The sequence below is a fragment of the Periplaneta americana genome, chromosome 15 (genome assembly GCF_040183065.1).
Source record: "Periplaneta americana isolate PAMFEO1 chromosome 15, P.americana_PAMFEO1_priV1, whole genome shotgun sequence".
NCBI lineage: Eukaryota > Metazoa > Arthropoda > Insecta > Blattodea > Blattidae > Periplaneta > Periplaneta americana.
The window spans coordinates 131827200-131848847 of NC_091131.1; the positions used below are offsets into that span (position 1 = coordinate 131827200).

Consider the following 21648-nt stretch of genomic DNA (forward strand, 5'->3'; position numbering starts at 1 on the left):
ATATGTATTATTATTATTATTATTATTATTATTATTATTATTATTATTATTATTATTATTATACCTATCTACATATCACTTCAACGAATTGAGGTTATAAATATACGAATGTTACTACAGAAATACCTGAGCTATAATATTATAGATATTAATGTATGGTACATATCTGTAGCATAGAATTTTAATGCAGTCAATAACTGTATTATTGGAGGCACTGGCAAACCTCTATTATTCGTTTTTGTCAACGGGTCATCGAAAAGATTAGCAATCTCAATAACAGTTTTTTTATCAAATCGGAATCGTTTTTTTTTTTAATTCTATATCATTATAAAATTCCACGGGATTGTCTTTAGGCCCATTCCTAATGTAACACTTTCCTACATTGTCCACTAATTGCGCCACCTCTCCCGCATGTTCTAATAAATAATTCAATAACTTCCAAGACGTCCGCCATTTTTCTACAAAGTGACACTTTCGGCTCAAAGTGTGGTCGGAAGTACACTTTCATCCAAAGTGATCCTTTGCACCAAATTGTCGACTGTGCAACGGAAAAGTGATACTTTGGCGTCTTCCATAGGACACTTTAATCGAAAGTGTCGACTATGAATACCAACTTAAGTAACGAACAAAATTGGGTACAGTTCTCTTGTTTATACTGGACATAGCCTATCTTCAAATCTCCTTTATTAATCTCCCTGTCACGAGAGGTTTAACAATGAGTAAGTATAATTTTTGCAGTCTGACCAGCCAAAGTTCACAATTAATCCATATCTAAGTATCTATACACTGATAAGTTACGAATTCACAGAAGAGAGCAGACATTTGTTTTGGAGGTGGCTCTTGTATAACAGGTAAGATTTTTAAATTGGTGCTTTATCACTTACTGTAATACAATATTAGTTACAAGTATGATTGAAGTTGAAAGTATCAAGCATAATTTCTTGAAAACTAGTAGAATGAATGATTTTTGGCGAAATCTGATATTTAACAAATTCGGGAAACGGCAACTAGAAAGAGGCTAGTTTCATTCCCGCACACGGACATGGGATTCATCTGTTCTCTATATTTAAAAACGACTGTGACAGTCATAAGTTGACCAGGCATTAGGCTTCTTTTACTGGAGAAAAATTACCTAGTTTTAACTACTTAAAAAAAAGCTCTATTTTTCTTTCCTCTTCCCGCTCCTAGTCTTTCAATAGGATTATCTTGATATGAAGCATTATGTAAAGTAAGAAGGGGACTGTCTGGCTATGGTGGCACATATACTTTCTCACACACTTCACGCGTTTTGCATTTTTTCATTCTTTCATCTTATTACGAAAGACATTAATGCTTAGGCCTATAGTTTGTTTTTTTTTTAACTATTATTGAAAAGACGTAACAAAACTCAAATCAAAGAATATAAACCAAATACGAAGATGACATTTCAGTTCTGGGTTATATACACAATACATTTTCTGGAATTCCAAAATTAAGATATTTAATTTTATTTGTGAATTGTACTATTTAAATAGAAATATGTAATTAGTTTTTCACGAATTTAGCTATGCCCTATATGTATATTGCGATAATTTGTAACATTAATTTTCTACTTATGAAATTAGGTACTTAAAAGCGGAAAAAAGTTGAAGGCATATTAGTGGTTTCTTATAAGATCCGAACAAGCTCCTGTCGCTTTTTCTAAATTTAAAAAAAATTTCTTTCATTGGTTAAGCATGCGCAGCAATGCTTCTAAAACCCAGCAAGATTCCCTGATCTCTTTTTAAATGAGTTGTTTTACGACGCTTTATCAACTGTTGTGGTTATCTAGCGTCTGAACGATATGAAGATGATAGTGTCGGCAAAATAAGTCCGAAGTCCAGCGCCGAAATTACCAAGAATTTGCTTTTAATGGGTTGAAGGAAAACCCCGGAAAAACCTCAACCAGAATTTGAACCCGGGCCCGTGTGCTTCACGGACAGGCATGCTAACCGTAACTCCACAGCGGTGGACTGGCCCTTCTTTATCTGTTAACGGCAAATATGTGATTATCTTGAGAATGTTGTTCCAATATTTGGGCAATAACTTATTGCTAAAAACCTGTTTTATTTTAACATAATCGAAAAGTAGATATAATAAATTCTATACATGTTATAATTCACTTCTCTTACCAAACGTTTTCTCGTCGATATTAAGTAACCCGTCCCATTTGTCAATATAACACATAAAATTTCGAACAAATCTTGAACTTGAGAGTGACAGCAAATACTCTCTAACATTACTACTGGAAAGCTTTCCTGTTTAGCATTGCAAGCGGCGGCGAAAAGTAACAGTGCTGCCATCTAGCTGCTTGAAACGTTCGCACACTCCGTGCGTCGTGCTGGGTTACGTGAAGAAAAGAGGAGAGGTGTGCATTTGATTTCAATAAGAAGCTGCAAAGCAATAAATAGCATACTTTAGTCACTTTGTTCATAACATTTTTAATTAATAACAAATTACAAAATTATTAGAATAGAAATGAATTGATAAATTCTCATATTTTCAAATTTGATGAAGTTTAGTTGTGCATGACTTTAGCAGCTTTCATACATCGCTTGTTTTGTTTTTTAGCTGTATGGTTGTCCATTTTATTTTTGATGTAACAATTTATTAACACATTGAAATATTTATCAATGAAGACATTGACACAGTCACTGCAAATGGACATGTTAACAGGGAGCACTACCATTTTAACTAATTCTTTTTTTTTACACCAATTCTGGTTTTACAAATAACATGATCAATTTCTTTGAAAACATCAGAACACAATTGGCTGAGCATTAGAGAAACATCATTAGGGAAAACAATTTTTGAATCTTTACAGTATTTTTTATTTGCGATGTGCGTTGTTACGTCATCGTTGGGGTTTTCTTTACAAGATAAATTTCTTCGACAAATTTCGTGATTTATTCTGCTACACACCCAACCTGCAACATAAGCCCTTGCATTTTCTTGCAACACGGTTTCTTCATTTGTATGCTGTACATTTTTGTCATCAACAGTTACATCCAAATCGGAGACATCTGTAATACCGCCTTCCCATTTTTTTTCTTTCTTTTTAAGCGCGCTTGTGACATAATCAATTCATCATTAGAAACAATTTTGATTAAATCAGTATTTGAACTGGTTGTCTTCAGAACTCTCACTTCCGCCCGAAGAGATGAAATAATTTTTTTGTGTTTAGATACCAACTTTTGAGCTGCAATCAATTTCTTAGAAATTGTCTTTATCTGAAGATCTTGAGCCATCTTTGACCTTTTAGGATTTCTTGCATCTTAAAAAATAAACAGGGACTTAATTTAGTGAAATATTAATAACGTCTTGAAAGTCTAGGGCTAGGTAAATAATATTTTGCGAATAACTAACTGAATCAGTTTTTATGAGAAAACATGAGTTCACACACTTTCTTCACAAAATCAATAATTCGCATTTTTATGTTACATATCACAATATGCGTCTATTTAGTTTGAAAAAGTCATGACTTTCAGTATTTTATGTGGAGAAACTATAAAGAAATAGTGCTTTGTGTGATGGAAGTAAAGTAGTTTTATGCAGTTTAATAACTGAATCACTTAGCACAGAGAACATGTTATTGCTAATGTACTATCTGATTATGAGGTACAGTTACGGAAGAAAAAACTGGCCGATGTACAGCAAAACTCGTAATGTTACTTATGCCGGTTTTGTTGTGATTATCACAGTACAGAGTACTGTTTACTCGAAGTTGCTGGACTAGGAGAGAAAGGCTTTCGTACTGTTTCTGTTCACATTCTATAAGGTTGAAACTCTCGTGTTTTTGTCGATGTACAGAAATTTGTTATTTAATTGTTTTTACCAGTACGAGGAATGTTATTGATTTCATTATCAACTCCTCTGTTCGACTCTCTTTACTCTATAGACATACGGTACTTCGTTTAGTTATGGTTTATTTTTACTTTAATATCTTCCTAGCAAAACATACGACGAAGAGTAAACAAAATTGAGATAGATACAATACACACGAACTTAATGGTAAAATGATATAGACGTGAACAGTTAGTTAAAGTAGAATAAATATAAATTGATTAAGGTAATCCAATACAAATTATATAAGTGAACATTCAGTTAAATTGAAATAAATAAATACCTATAAATTACTTTCGGTAAACAATTAGTAATGAGGAAGGAGAAACACAAATAGATTTGTTAGTTAGAAATAATTTTTGTGCAATTTAGGAAAACGTTTGATTATATAAGTGATTCTAGTGTTTACTAGAACCTTTTATTTATTCTATTATTAAAGCTACAGGGTGCTATTCATAGACATTTCGCTAGCCCGGGCTACGAGCGTGCTAAACGGGATTCATATCATATCATATCATCATATCATACCATATCATATCATATCATATCATATCATATATCATATATCATATCATATATCATATCATATCATATCATATATATCATATATCATATCATATCATATCATATCATATCATATCATATCATATCATATCATATCATATCATATCATATCATATCATATCGGTGACACTGGTTTATGAATACGAAAAACGTTAGTTCGCAAATCATCCACCGAAAGCCCGCGCTAAGAATGTCTATGAATATGGCCCACAGTGTTTATTTTTGTTCTAAAAAAAGATAAGAAAAATACATTCCTGAAGTAAAATAATTAATACTGAATGTTCTTTATATCACAACTTAAAATGTTCTTCTACCTATGTAGTTCTAGTTATATACAACAGTTTTCTTCTGGACTTAATAGCCTGTCCATAAACCGCTGACATTGATCACTGCATCCATTCTTCTACTTACAGAATTAACAAGGCTTTGGATATAGATCTACTGTATCTATCTGACAATGCAACATCATCCCAAACATCTGCAATGAGATTCCACAATTCATCTGCAATCCTAGGAACACCGACTCTGTAGTTACACATTAACATTGCGTTGCACTTCCGTACACACATTTTCTATGGAATTTAATTCAGGACTTCTTGGCACCCGTGGAACCTCTCGAAATCGTCCCTGTGAATGTTGAACCACCGCTGCACGGCGACGCATGTGTGTACCGAAGACAAGTAATGTTGGAAATTTATTTTGTTTTCGGGCTTAAGCACACGAACACTAGGTAGCATCACATTTTCCAGTTTATTGGTGTACTGATGCTCATTCATATGCCCATGAATCCTCCATAGTGCACCGCCACCATAACCAGAAATCCGTACTACACCGACACGGACAAACGACCCTTGCTTTGTCTCTGGACCACATATTCAGGGTCAAATCTCTTGGATTGTTTCGGTCGATATACGTGCACTGGCCTGCTATAGTTCATAAACACATCATCCAAAAAGATGACCTCTTTCCATGGATAGTTGTATGAATTCGACAAAATGTGACACGATCAATTCGATGGTCTTCAGTCAGAACTTCCTTCACCGCTGTTCTTCTCAGCACAACGTTGGCACTATTGAGCCTTTTACTAGCGTTCTGTTGGAAGCAGGAAATTCCCTGCCGGCCACAAATATTTTAGAAGTATAAAATGAAAGCGCCTCGAACGTTCTATTAACATAAGATCTTGTTGTGGTGTTGATGCCTTGGGTCTTCAACTACCAGGTTTACGAGTTATGTAACCTCGCTCTTGATACTGCGCCCACCACCTGGACGCTGTTCTAGTCGCAACTCTATAGCGTTCTCCAGCTCGAGCCGTGCTAAATCGGCCTTCCTCGATCAGTGCAATTACTTTGGCTTTGACGTCCATATCTATGGAACTGAAATACTAATGATGATTTTCGTAGTAGTTGTGGCTATTTATAGACAAATTCTGTTAGTAGGGCTGGAAAGGGTCACGTGTCTAGGACTCTAGATAGAACACGAAATATACAGTAGTCATAAATCATAAACATAGTATGTCTGTAGAATGAAGAGAGACGAACAGAGGGGATGAAAATAACATTAACAACATTCCTCATACCCGCAATGGCAAAACCAATGGCAAAACAACTTTCTGTATGTTGACTAAAACACAACAAACGTTGCAAATATACACATAGGCTCAGTGCCGGATTCAGGCCTAGGCAACTTAGACAGTTGCCTAGGGCGGCAATTTCCAGGGGGCGGCATTTCCTCTCTCTCTTTTTCTCCCTTTTTCATTTTTATTTTACAATGAAATTTATTTTTAAAACTCATGTTGGTAAATCTTTTCTGAAGTTTCTTCTTGAACACCTTGTGGAAGTCAGATATTGTTTTGTTATCACATTGTCGCGGTCGTGGCAAGAGTGAAAGGAAAGTGTGTAGCTGCATAGTTATATTGTAATGCCGGTATCACATTATTATACTATGAAACTGCTTAAATTTAACTGCTTGTATGAACAAGAATGCAGTGTTGAAAATCAAATTGCATATTGTTGTTTATTAGCTATTTATCGCTATGAATAGTAACCACAACTCTCAGTTACATTCACAATATAATTGCCTATATCAGCGTTTCTCAAACTATGATCCTTGGACCACCTGTGTCCCCTAGGTCTGCCCTTGTGGTTCTTCAAAAAGGACAGAAGAAAAAATCAAATTCAAACGAATTGCGTATCGCACTATCTGAAAATCTCAGAGTTTGGAAATGACACATGACAGTCACCTTTCACTTAAACTCTCAGTACTGACATTTTATGAAATTTATTACCCTACCTGTCTACCGAATTCCCACTCTACTCTCAGCAAAAAAAGAGGGATTTAAAGCACTATGAACATGGTGTTTCTCGCCATCTTTTCCCTGCACATCAGCTGACGACATGTGGCTAAGTACATTGGAATATCTTCCAGATATATTCTCAAAACTAAACGAACTAAATCTCTCTCTACAAGGTAATTCTTTGACTGTATGAGAAAAAAATGTTCGTGAGGAAACTTGGTTTGTGGGTCAGATCCGTAAAACAGAGGTTTTTTCACTATTTCCAACCCTAGAGTCTTCTTTGATTGAAAATGATTTCGTTATTGGAAAGAAAATTATGCAATGACATACGTTCGCATCTCGAAACTCTGAGGTCACAATTTGAAACTTATTTTCCATGTAAATATGACGAATTTTCATGGGTTCGCGATCCCTTGATATTGAAAATAACAAACGCTCGTTGAGTGAAAAAGAACAGTTAATTGAACTCTCGACTTAAAATGAAATTCCAAACAGAAAGTATGGTTAATTTCTAGACCTCAACACAAATGAAAAGAGAATATATTGAACTGTACAGTGGTGCTTTACAGATTATAATTCAGTTTGCTTTTACGTATCTGTGTGAGAAAGGGTTTTCTCTTCACTAACTCTAATAAAAACAAAGTACCGAAATCGACTCTATGTATGTAACGATCTCTGACTTAAGCTTACCAGCATATATCAAAATATAGACCAACTGCGCAAGAATCGGCAGGCTTATCCATCTCATTAATGAGAACAACAACAATCATTTATTTATTTATTTTCTTATTTATTTATTTATTTATTTATTTATTTATTTATTTATTTATTTATTTATTTATTTATTTATTTATTTATTTATTTATTTATTTATTTATTTATTTATTTTGTTTAGTTAATAAGTTAAAGATTGTCCAAACTCTAATACCTTGATTTATTAAAAATCTAAAATGAATTTTTTTCTATTAACATTAACTTAATTAGTTAATACTAATATAAAGTTAAACGAAGTAAATTAATTTTAATTAATTAATTCAGTTTTAAAATATACTAGTATTAAAAATGCTTTGCTTTCAAAGGGAACAAGAGTAAGGTGGTCCTCGGAACTGTTCTGACTTAAAAAAGTGGTCCCCACTTCAAAAAAGTTTAAGAAACACTGGCCTATATCATCAACAGTACTATTTAATCACTTTTCAGTATGTTCACTATATAATTCGATTTGAAAGGTTTATTCTGTAAAGAGTTGGAGTTTATTTTTCAATTTATTTTATACTCCTGCCGAAGTAAGAAATACTCGTAAAATTATACACCAACAGAAACCATGCTTAAAAAATACCACAGCCTGCCTTTCAAAAATAAATTTTGTTTCAACAATGAATAAGTTTGAGTATTATGTTTCTTTGCTTCGAGCCTGATATGCTTCGTCAGTCGTGACAACGTTTTTTAGTTCTTTAAGCATTCTGATTATTGTATAGTCTCTGTTCTCTAAAGAATTTTAGATAAGGGCGCAAATAGCCATAGATGCTGACGCGCCCTTTTTAAACCCCACTAACTAACTGCTTCGTCAGATCGACTTTGATACTACCATCATTGCTTTCTCTGTGAAGAAAGTCCGAAGAAAGTCTTTATAATTCACAAGTAAGATGCATGTATTTTGATTTCAGTAATTTACTGTTTTCTAAAGTCGACCTGGTTGGCGAGTTGGTATAACGCTGGTCTTCTATGCCCAAGGTTGCGGGTTCGATCCCGGGCCAGGTCGATGGCATTTAAGTGTGCTTAAATGCGACAGGCTCATGTCAGTAGATTTACTGGCATGTAAAAGAACTCCTGCGGGACAAAATTCCGGCACATCCGGCGACGCTGATATAACCTCTGCAGTTGCGAGCGTCGTTAAATAAATCATAAATTTAACATTTTGTTTTCTGAATTGTAACATTTCATTTACAAAAAAACTTTAACTGAACGTCACCTGTATAATAGCTGTCCATAAACTGTTTGTGGGATTTGGGGACAGCAAAATCTAGCACTGCCTAGGAGCGGCACTATATCTAACTCCGGCTCTGCATAACCTACAGAATACTGTAGAATGTAAATAAAACCATTCCGAAAGCCAATCTCTCTAAGGGACGAAGTGAAAAGCGTTAATGTATCCGATGAAGTTATTTCTATTAACTACATTATACACCAACAGAAATCATGTGCAAAACAAATCAAAATGGTGTTATAGAATAGTCCAGTTGGAAAAACCACCAACTCAATTATATCGAAAAGTCTCGCTCATTGTCAATTTAAGTCTTTCTTGATGAATGCAATAGCGAGTAAGGCGATCTGTCATATTATAGTAAAGTACGGTGACTTAGTCGTGGCAAATTATTGAATAGGTTCTTTGAACTGAGGGAGGAAACATCATCGTTCACGGAGGAAGAAGAAAAGTCTGTATCATAAGTGAAGAATGAAAAAATGGATTTGTGAACTTGCCTTCTTAATGGAATTATCTGAATGCTTTAAATTGTTTTCTACATGGTAACAACAAGGTTATTACACAGTTATATGACAGAGTGAAGGCGTTTAATATAAACCACCTTTAATTATGGAACGTTAGCTTAACTAAAAGGATAAGTTACAGCACATTTTTCAATATTAACAACGATATAGGCATATTAGTTTCTTAAGACTTTGGATTTTGAAGAATGTATTCACACATCACGACGATCTGCACCAGAAATTTGATTCGAGATTTAAAGACTAGGAAAATTTTCAATTTGATTTTCAATTAGTATTTGTAATTAGAACTTATTGATTTACTTTACGATAGTGACTTGAAGGATAAAAATCAAAACAAAAGAAGTTATCTGACTTCTATATGAACTTTCCATGTCTAAGATTTCCCCGATTGTACAGACATCCTTTTTCGGATTCACGTAGGCCATCTGTGCGAACAGTAATTTTTTTCCTATGATGAAGATAAACAAGCCATGTCATGGAAGCCAATTATCGGATCACAACTTAAAATGTGCTGTCACATTGTGCACTATACAAACAATAGTTCCAATCATTGAGAAATTGCTGAGGAAAATGACAATTAAACAAATCCCAAAAAATCAGTGCTAATGCCAGTGTTGAGTGGACTGAATGGAGTTAAATTTCTGCATTATTATTCCTAGGATTTTTATGTGTTTTGTTCAACATTTTCCTTAACAGAAGCAGTTTACACATTTACAGTAATTGTCATGCATTACCCGAATAATTAACATGAAATGTGTATTACATTTCTAAAAGTAATTATACATTTATTAACTTCTAACTTTGTTGAAAATAGGCTACAATGTTTTTTTTTTTTTTTTTCAAATTGCTTTTAGTTCATTTAGTTATTTCTATTCAGCCCGTATCTTTTTTTTCAGCAGAAAACAATCATAAACCTATGCAGTAAATTCATATTTTGGTCCCGCCGCTGGACGTCTTACCTGCCCTGCTACGACTTTCCGCGGGCGAGCGGGCAAGGCTTCATGACGACACAGTGCTCTGAGTTGGGGACCACTGCTCTATACTGTGATAATCACAACAAAACCGGCATAAGTAACATTGCGAGTTTTGCTGCACATCGGCCAGTTTTTTCTTCCGTGACTGTACCTGGTAGAGGACTATCGTCGTTTCTGTCTGGAATCGGAGAATCTGTCGCCTCCTCGATGGAAGGTCTAATGTGTTTCTTTGGGGACCTTCGCGGTTCTTTCATCATACTTTGATCCATATTTTCGGAAGAAGGAGCTGTTAAATTCAGTGAAGGAATAGCTGTTCTCTTCAGTCCGTTATTAAAAAAAATATATTAAAAATTAACAGGTCTATGACTCATTTGAAACTTCGGTACTTTTCCAATTACACCTTATTTTTACTTACATCTGACTTTTCAAATTAGGGTTATTGAAGTCCGATAATCTAAAGTGATCTGAACATATTCTGTGATTTTTGTACAGTTACTCTCTGTTCCTCTAGTTTTAAACGTTTCGTCTAGGTTCTGTCTTTTACATTTATTTACCCATATGGCACATCTACTGTATAAGACAAAAACAAATAACAGTAATAATAATAATAATAATAATAATAATAATAATAATAATAATAATAATAATAATATGATGATGCTGGTGGTGGTGGCGGTGGTGGTGATAAGGTCACAGAACAAGTTATCTACTGTCTCCTCTACTGTAATAATAATAATAATAATAATAATAATAATAATAATAATAATGATAATAATAATCATCATCATGTGGCAGAAAAGTAATAGACTACTCGTATTTACATGACTAATCACTCACCTATCTGTATCTTTCGGAAATCTGAAGCACGACCTAGCATCTTTTTGCAGAACACAGAACAAACAATTCCACTTTTCCCTGACATTTTGTGGAACAACCATGAGAATAATCCTTACGACTTACACCACGTGTTGAAGTACAAAACTCTTGTTAGATGCAGTTTACCGCGCTACGTGTCACGTTATCCTCACTGTCAACATTCCCAGCCGCTAGATAGCACTGATGAGTCATTCGCCTCTCTTATCGTGAACTTTCCAGTATTAATGTTAGAGAGTATTTGGTGACAGTGATTGTTTCTGCTTTCAAATATCAGTTTATTCAAATATTATACCTCATAGGTATCATCCCCGATTCAATTGACTCGAAGATACAAAATACAAAAAGTGCGAGCAAAAGTTTAAGATAAATCACTGTAGACAGAAAAATGACATGCCCGAGGCAAAAGCACTTTCTCGATATGTGGGATGCTGTAAACGTCTCTCTCCTTGAAAATCTGGAAATCATTTTCTGCAGCACTATGATTCTCCTTACAATGATAAAGTACAAAAATCGCACACGAACTACACTACCCGATTTTTTGGGGGAATCCAAGACAGATTCTTTTCTATTTAGGCTACACGAATTCCCAGTCTTGCATCGCATGTATCTTTCGAAAACTATGGATTAAAACTAAGGATATTACAAAGCCGTAAAAATTCTTTACTGGTCATACACACACACACACGATTCAGTAGATAGTAGTCGGTAGGCATTAGATACACACATATTCTTCACTGGTGCACCATCGAGGACTACAGTACTCTAATGATGTTCTGTAGGTGAACGATCAAAGTCTTGACTTATAACAAAGAACCTCGAGTTCAATCTCTGTAATTTATTTTTTAATTCAGAGAATAAAACATATATTGTTTACTTTTAAATTCACATTTTAAGTCATTTTCTTTTTAGTTTCCACTCTGTTTTTTGTTAAATTTTTCGGTTGATGGATTATGCACAGTTGTAAACTTTAACGGTGTTTCTGAATTGGCTCCCAGAGTGCAAAATTCCCAATTTCCGAGTTGGCTCCTGGTTTACATTCGAATTGGTTCCGAAACTGCTATTCCGTATCAATCCCGACTGCAATATTTCCCTTCCCAGTTTAACAGACTTAGGACTATCTGCGTTACGTAGGTCTTGTTAAAAATGGTATTACAGTTGTGCAGTACTTCAGCCATTAGTTTCGTCTTCTTTACATTTTCGGTAACAATTTAAACTCACTTTTTTTTTTAAACTGCATACGTGTAATGTCACGTCTTCTGTTTTCTTCCACAACACTTTTAAGAAATTTCTCTTTTTCAAGTTGTTTGTTTCTGTACTGCTTCTTTCTGTTCAGTTTAATGTATGAGTTATTTTGGATAGAAATTAAAACATCAACAAAATATATTATTTTGGGATGAGCGGAATAAAATTTAGAATTTAACTTCGAATGGAAGGATTCACAGCAATTAGTTTTACGGTAGATAGAATCCGAAAATTCCGCCCAAATTTCAGGCGGGAAAGTTGAGGAAGGAAATACGTAAGTCTCTAGCTCATAATCAGAAAAACATTTCGAGCTGTGGAGTTACTGGTTTGATAACCATCAAATGTTCTACCTCGTCGGAAGGCAGAAAGGATAGACCAGAAAAAAACAGTTTCAAAAATGTCCGATCTCAGACTCTCTACTTTGAAATTCAGGTCACAAGACACAAGATTGTATCTTCCTCCACCACGATTGGTCTAAGTTGAACTTACAACCCTATCTCGCTGCAGTAGGCCATTTTGAACTTACCGCTGAACGAATAGCTTCCTCAAAATCCGCATAAACTTCACAGGGCTCCACAAAACCCTTCAGGAATTCGAATAATTTTTTGTAGGTGTCGGACTTTTTATCCGACAGGAGAGAAAATATTAAAGGAACGGTAAAAGTTATTATTTATAACACGTATGCTGAAAGCTGCTCTCTTTTTGCATTACGTTAAACAGCCAAATTACTTTCAGAAGTGAAAATCACAATATTATTTTTCTTGTCATTCAAATACAAGAAACTCCTTGCTTAATCGTTGAAACTTCGTAAGTGTCTAAAGCTAAGTGTAACTCCTCAATGTTTTGGGTAACTTTTGCACGTATATAATTTTACAGTCATGCAAGTTTTTCCAGATTCTATCTACGTAGTGCATTGCTATATTTTCGACTACATTTCCAGTGAGCTCAGTACGATTAATTTTAGACGGACGTTCGTCTTTTCATTCCTCCATTATCCTTTTTAAATTATTGCACCTCTCTCGTCGTTTTTAAATATTTTTTGTCTTGTCGTTTTCGTGATTGGTATCTAAATCACTACCAAGAATATGCAATAGTGTTACATAACTTCATATGAGACTTACAAAACCTTCTAGTCGATAGAAAAATTTTACACGTCTCGATGTCTCTGTGTAAGGAAGCCTATTCGAAAGCGAATTGTTTCTCTTGGGAGCCAATGCAAAAAAAATTGGGAGCCAATTCGGACACCATTTTTTTTCTTCTCGGAGCCAATTCAGATGCAATCAACTTTAAGTCACCACTGTTATGAGGTTATTTGTGGAAAGAGAAAGAGATCTATCTCGTTTTATCTTCGCCTTACACTTTCATAACGACGGAAATAAAACATTCAGTGCCAGAAGACCCTTTCTTTTATGATTATTTCGCCTTGTTCCCTTCCTTGTCAGAAATTTTCCCATTTTCATTATCATTAATTTCATCCATTAGTGTGTCTTCCGGTAGTAGTAGTAGTAGTAGTGGTAGCCTACTACTAATACTATTGGAGGGATCACTGAGACCTTGTATGTAGATCTTCTGTGCTAGCTCCCAAGCTTGATGTATATCCCAATCGACATTAGCAGACTGCGCTAAGATTCGCTGAATATCCAGAAGCCGGCAATCTCTCTCGTCTCTACAGTATTCCAGCCTCTTCGAGCGTTGCCAGCAGGCAGAGAGATAGAGAGCATACCCGCTAGCAGCTACGGAGTGAACCCTAGTGCACTGCGTTTTCCGCGGGTAAGAGAGACTAGCCCCAGCGTGCTCTGTGCTGACGACCCCTGCCGTAGAACATTGGCAAGCATGTTCCGTGCTCTGTAACATCATACGACGGAGCCGCCTTGCTCTTTGCTCGACAATCTCTGCATACTGAGCATAGAGTGGAGAGAAGGTTCAACTGAACAGTGGCGGTACGGCGCCTATGCATTGACAGCGCGGTCCATTCTTCTGAGATAGTATGGAAACAGCACAATTACAATTCATTTGTACGAAAACAAAACTGTACAACCGTGATAAATCAATGTAATAAAATATGTTGATTTGTAGCCTAATCAATTTAATATACTTACTATAACATGAAATTCATAATACAGTCAGCTGCAGAAGCTTTCGCATATATAAATGAGGCTCCGAAACTGCTATAAACATACAAATATAGAAATAAATACTTTAAGCCAGTGATCGGCAGAATCAGTGCTCTATGAGTTATCCCTCAGAGCAATCGTGCTCTCTTTTAAGAACATCGGCATCCAGAGCTCTGAGGGCGTGGAATAGCTTCAATACTGAACTCTACAGTGACAATCTATAGGCCTACATCTAATTTCGTGCATATGATTATTTTATACAATTTTGCTCGTTTTTGTTTCCTTTCCAAGACAGAAATGGTTTTTATATGAAACATTCATTAGTGTACTTTGGAAAATCCATTTATTTAATTCCCAATATGCTCATTCGGTTTAAGAGACCAGTGTATTATGATAACAAATGATTCAAATAATTTTAGTTTTGTCCTTTAAATGTGTATAAATTTTATCCGAAGAACTGTAACTTTTCGTTTTGCAGAAAGAAATTTACAATGTTACACTTGTTCGGATCAAATTTCTGCACATTTAAAGGACAAAACTAAAATTCTTTCAATCAATTATTAATCATAATACTCCGCTCTCTTAAACTGACTGACCAAATTGAGAATTAAACCAATGGCTTTCACAGAAATCCTATGAAATATTTCATATACAATAATTTTTATCTCGATAAGGAAGTAACAACGAGCAAAATTGTATCTAACTTGCTTGTTTGAAATATTTAAAAAAATAAGCCCCAGAAATTAATGACATTACGTACTGGTCATCCGTATAGATACAATACAACGTATAAATGAAATTAGAACTTAACCAATTCCCCTGAACCACTTATTATTATTATTATTATTATTATTATTATTATTATTATTATTATTATTATTATTATTATTATTATTATTATTATTATTATTATTATTATTATTATACAACTGTAATAGCTTGCCGTTGCGCAATTGCTGTGCTCCTCTTCAGATGCTCATCTAGTGTGACCTTGCTCCGACGTCACAAATGCACAACCTGCCGACCACTGCAGTAGAGGGATTGGAGCTCGGACGGAATTATCTTGAGGCATGACACAAGGAGAAGGCAAATCCCCAAGAAAATTCAAAGTGTGACCTTGTCCACTACAAGCGTCACTTTTAAGAAAAAATCCCAGGCCTGAACGGGACTCGAATTAGGCCGTCTGCGTTACAAGCTAATAGTCTAGACCACTCAGCTATAGTCGGTACATGTAATGTGAGGTACTAAGTTGCAACTTCAATATTTTCCCCCATTACTTGATCGCCTGATTTTCTAGCTGTTAGGTTCACTTTACTACTGGGAACACTTCCTCGAATACACGCATAGTTAGTAATTTTGTTAGGTTGGCACAATTTGAGATATTAATCAGGTGAGGCAAGCTACTCTAATTTCAATACACCAATTTTATTCAGATGCCATATGTGTATACATTATATCGGGATTATAATACATAATAGTATACAGAGTCTCGCGCCGTGGCGTCGTGGTCTAAGGCATCCTGCCTAGAACTCGCGTTACAGAATGCGCGCTGATTCGAGTCCTCATGGAGGAAGAAATTTTCTCATGAAATTTCGGCCAGTGTATGGGACCGGTACCCACCCAGCATCGTGATGCACTTGGGGAGCTAACGAAATCCGGTTGCGAAAGCCAGCTATAACGGCGGGGGGATCATCGCGCTAACCACACGATACCTCCATTCTGGTTCGATGATCGTCCACCTCTACTTCGGCATGTGGGCGTGAGGCCAGCAGCCGGTTGGTCGGTCTGGGCCCTTCATGGGCTGTAGCGCCATGGATTATTATTATTATTATTATTATTATTATTATTATTATTATTATTATTATTATTATTATTATTAATAGTATACAGAGTGAATCGTAGGTAATGTCATTAAATTTAGGGAGCTGGGGTTCTGTAAGAAGGGGGAGATACTGCGTAATAACAGACACCACCGTGCCCGTACAGCAATTGCCAAACTGCTATGAAACAGAGGATGGGAAGTACATGAGGAGATTCACTGTGTGTCTGAAAATGATTCTCATAGACGGGTGGATATAATTGCCATCAATAGAAGAACCCAGAAAGCGATGGTCTTGGACCCTACGATTTGCTTTGAACGAGACACAAATCAGGCACTGCAGATAAATGATGAAAAGCGAGCTAAATATGTACCTTGTCTTCCATACCTCAGTGAAAAATATGGTATTTCGCTTTACAACTGGGATGTTACAGGCTTACTATTTGGAGCGGGGGGTTGTTTACCAGAAATTTACATGTAATATCCTTAAATCTTTCAAAATTCCCTTTTATAATAATAATAATAATAATAATAATAATAATAATAATAATAATAATAATAATAATAATGATTTATTTTAGCTGGCAGAGTTAAGGCCGTAAGGCCTTCTCTTCCACTCAACCAGCAAAAAGTGTATATACATATGCATGAACTTACAAAGAATCCAACAATTTGATTTAGATGAGAGTTACATGTATACAAAAGTTATTTACAAATCAAACAACAAAATACTATGAACTATTAATTAAACACTGAAATAAACTGTGTAGCAGAATTAAACTAAAATACATAGAATGTTAATATATTTCAAATAATATTAGATAATAGAAAGAGATTATTACGAGACAATTAAAATACAGCACAATCAGGATGATGTCTAAAGAAAAAAGTAACAATGTAGTCAGTGATAGTTTAAATCAGTATGATTGGAGTGAAATGCTAATAAGGTTATCTTTTAAGCTGTTCTTAAAGGTGTTTATTGTCTTGCAGCCCCTAATACTTTGTGACAAGGAATTCCATTGACGCGAGCTGGATATTGTAAAAGATGATGAATAACAAGATGTTCTATGAAGAGGTATACTTAGCGTGCCACAGATAAGTGATCTGGTATTTACGTCGTGGTTAGAGTATAGAGGTTTATGAGGTTCAGAAGATTGTGATGGAAATTCTGAAGACCTCTCTTAAAATTCTACACTATCATTTATATGTTAACACATAAATTTTTATTTTAATGTACAAATCGAATAATTATTTTACTCGTTTCATTTCCCTTTATCTTTTTATGTTTGTTAATTCCGGATCCCAGTGGTCAATCTCACTTGAGGAAGGATGATTTCAAAAAATCTTAGTAGTTGAGATATTTCAAAGAAAAAAGTCTAATGCAATTTTGCTTGTTTTTGCTTCTTTTTCGAGATACAAATTGTTCTATATGAAACATTTCATGGCGTGTTTTGGGAAAGCTTAATTCCCAATATCCTCAGTCAATTTACGAGAGCAGTGTCTTATGATAATAAATGACTGAAAGATTTCAGTTTTGTTCTTTAAATGTGCAGAAATTTGATCCAAACAAATGGAACTTTCCGCTCTGCAAAGGAATTTTACAATGTAACATTTGTTCGGAAGGATACAATGTAAGCAATTCTGCGTTCTGTAATTTTTTTCCATTCTCATGTAACTTCATCCCTCTTAAAAAGGTAAAGGTATCCCCGTAACATGCCATGAAGGCACTTGGGGGGCATAGAGGTAGAGCCCCATGCTTTCCATGACCTCGGCACTAGAATGAGGTGGTGTGGTCGGCACCACGCTCTGACCGCCTTTTACCCCCGGGAAAGACCCGGTACTCAATTTTATAGGAGGCTGAGTGAACCTCGGGGCCGTTCTGAAAGTTTGGCAACGAGAAAAAATCCTGTTACCACCTGGGATCGAACCCCGGACCTTCCAGTCCGTAGCCAGCTGCTCTACCAATTGAGCTAACTTCATCCCTCTTAGCTCCAAATATTTTCCTACGCACCTTATTCTCAAACATCTTTAACCTCTGATCCTCTCTCAAAGTGACAGTTCAAGTTTCACAATCATACAAAACAACCAGTGATATAACTCTTTTATAAATTATTCTCATCTTCAGCTTTTTCGAGAGTAGACTGGATGACAACATTTTCTCAGCTGAATAATAGCAGGCATTTCCCATATTTATTCTGATATTAATGTCCTCTCGAGTGTCATTCATACTCGCTACTGTTGCTGCAAGGTATTTGAATTTTTCCACCTTCAAACGATAAATTTCAAATTTTTATATTTCAATTTTGTACTATGTTCTGGTCACCAGACATAATCATACACTTTGTTTTTAGGTGGATTACTTCCAAATATTTCTACTTACTTGCTCCAAGTAAAATTCCCGTGTTTTCCATAATCGTTTGTGTATTTTCTCCTCGGGATGTTCTCCCAGATCTATCTCCTTACTTGCTTCAAATACAATTCCCGTGCTTTCCCTAATAGTTTGTAGATTTTCTCCTCAGGATTTACTTCCAAACATATTTCTTTACTTGTTTCAAGTAAAATTCCCGTGTTTTCCATAATCTTTTGTGGATTTTCTCCTAATATATTCACGGCATCTGCATAAAGAAGTAGCTGATTTAGCCCATTCAATTTCAAACGCTTTCTGTTTTTCTGAACTTTCCTTATAGCATATTCTAGGGCAAAGTTAAAAAGTAAAGATGACAGAGCAACTCCTTGCTTTAGCCCGCAGTGAATTGGGAAAGCGTCAGACAGAAACTGGCTACTGTATGTTTCACTGAGGCATATTTTCTGCGTAGAACAGCAAAGGGATCATTTGCAGACTGTAGGGGAGTTCGGCGGCGGCGCGCAGAGAGATCTGTAGCTCGGGAAGCTTTAGGACATGCACATCATTCCATCCGAGATAGTACAATGGGCCCACCCGAGCGGCCAGCGTGCGAAGACTGTCCCTATCCATGCCCAACCCTGAAGAGGGAATAATATATTAGACACATTTTAATTAATGGAACAAGTTTCTTGGCAATACCAAATTCAATAAGAATATTGTATAAAACTGAGTCATATGCCTTTTTGAAATCTACGAATAACTGATGTACAGTGCCCTTACTCCCATTTTCTCTCCAGTCTGTCGAATCCAAAAAATAATCGTTTTCCTCTTCTTAAATATAGGTAATATTACTGACTCCTTCCATTGTTCTGATACAATGTCCTTTGCAAGAATAAGTTTATAAATTTCATTAGATGATGCGTTTCCACCCTCTTATAATTCTGCTGAAATTTGATCGCAGTGGCTGAGTGGCAGACATTCGGCCTGCCACACAGGCGAGGAGGTGAGAGTTCACTTAAAAATCCATAGTGACACTTGTGGCGGACAAGATCGCAGTTAAGTATTTTCACGAGTTTCTCCAATTTCCTCATGTTAAGCATCAATATCGTTCCGTACGATCTCCAATTCATTATTATTACACAGCATTCCTCCAACACCTGGTGGCGATGCACGAACTGTTCCTGGTCCAGGATGAGTGTGGTGTCTGCTCAAAACAGGCCTAGATTGCTCAGCGAACCTTAGTTGAGTCAGCCGATGTGTGTTGGTAATGTACTTATTTGGAGGATAAGCGTAGTGACCCTCTTACATACATACAGGTCGATCTGGGTAGTGCAGTCGGTATAGCGCTGGCCTTCTGTGCTCGAGGTTACGGGTTCGATCCCGGCCCAGTACGATGGCATTTAAGTGTGCTTAAATGCGACAGGCTCATGTCAGTAGATTAACATACATACATACATATTATGCAATGTAGAGCCTACATATATATATTGTGCATATATATATATATATATATATATATATATATATATATATATATAGAGAGAGAGAGAGAGAGAGAGAGAGCGAACCGTAAGTACTATCATTAATTTCAGGATGTTATTCTTTGAGATATTTCGAACAAAAAAGTTTAATACAATTTTGCTCTTTCTGCTTCCTTTTCGAGAAATAAAAATTATTTTATATGAAACATTTCATAGCGTGTTTTGGGAAAACCATGGCATTAATTTCCAAAATGCTCAGTCAATTTAAGAGAGCAGTGTATTATAATAATAAATGACTGAAAGAATTTTAGTTTTGTCTTTTAAATGTGCAGAAATTTGACCCGAACCAATGTAAAATTTCATTCTGAAAAGACATTTAAAATGTTACATTTGTTCGGATCAAATTTCCGCATATATAAAGGACAAAGTTGAAATTCTTTCAATTACTTATTATCATAATAAACTGCTCTCTTAAACTGACTGAACATATTGGGAATTAAATCAATGCCTTTCCGAAAACACGCTATGAAATATTTCATATAAAATAATTTTTTCTCGGATTGAAAGCAAAAACAAGAAAAATTATTTCAAACCTTTTTGTTTGAAATATCTCAATAAATAACCCCCTGAAATTAATGATATTACTTATGGTTCACCCTGTACCCTGTACACACACACCCAATATTACTATAGTGCTGTACTCGGACAGTATTTTTTCGAAACTTTTTCATGTAACTCTCATTTTCGTAGCCTATGATAAAATGTAGATAGGCTTATGAATATAATTTTATTCATGAAACAAGCAATAACACAGAATTCAGTTTTCCATGCAGTAAAGTAACAGGTGATAATTACACGGTTGAATTTCGATTTATGTACGGAATATTTCGTAAATCTTGACTGGAGTTTCATTTTCAGAAGAAATGTTTTCTTACGTGACAAATTGTGAATGTATGATATGGTCTGAACTACAGATTTACTCCACTTTCTAAGGCAGACGATATTTATCAAATTGAGTAATCGATATTAAGTTAGAAAGTTGAAAATAAAATGTATTGTGTGCAGGATGCTGGCAACTTTGCTGATTGTACTGGCGACTTGTGTGCTAGTGGCGTACGCACGCTTCTGCATCAAGACGAGGCGCATGATGGTGCACTCAGAGAAGATTCCTGGTCCGAAGATGTATCCCATCATCGGAACTTCTCTGATATTTGGAGTCACAGTTGACAGTACAGTATTTGATCAATTGAAGGGATTAGAATGAGATATTCCAAAACCACACTTCTAACAAAAATGTTTTCATTTTTGTGTGAGTTCATTTCTTACACGTAAAAATAATTCAACAAATGACGTAAGTATACGCCGAAGAAATTATGTTACCGTACCGGATTTGACTCTAAACCTTTAATCCGCTTTCCTTTAAAGTTTTGTCTGTGTGGCTTAGGACTAACCTATATAATTTTCATCCCTTCAATTGAATGTTATTGTAATTCAAGACAAGCTGGAATGAGACCTTCACCATTTGTTGAATAGTAATTATGCTTCTCTTCTCGTCTGCCGGCAATGTTTACTTCT

General features: G+C 35.4%; 1 protein-coding gene across 2 annotated transcripts in view; it reads left to right on the forward strand.

The window, feature by feature from the left end:
- Positions 1 to 713: 713 nt before the first annotated feature.
- LOC138715339 (cytochrome P450 4C1-like) overlaps positions 714 to 21648 on the forward strand; it is an 80101-nt gene continuing 59166 nt past the window's right edge. For both annotated transcript variants that reach the window (XM_069848154.1, XM_069848155.1), the window contains exons 1-2: positions 714 to 851; positions 21139 to 21302. In XM_069848154.1, the coding sequence (XP_069704255.1) occupies positions 21140 to 21302 (163 nt within the window). In that variant the 5' untranslated portion in view covers positions 714 to 851; position 21139. The remainder of the gene's footprint in view (positions 852 to 21138; positions 21303 to 21648) is intronic.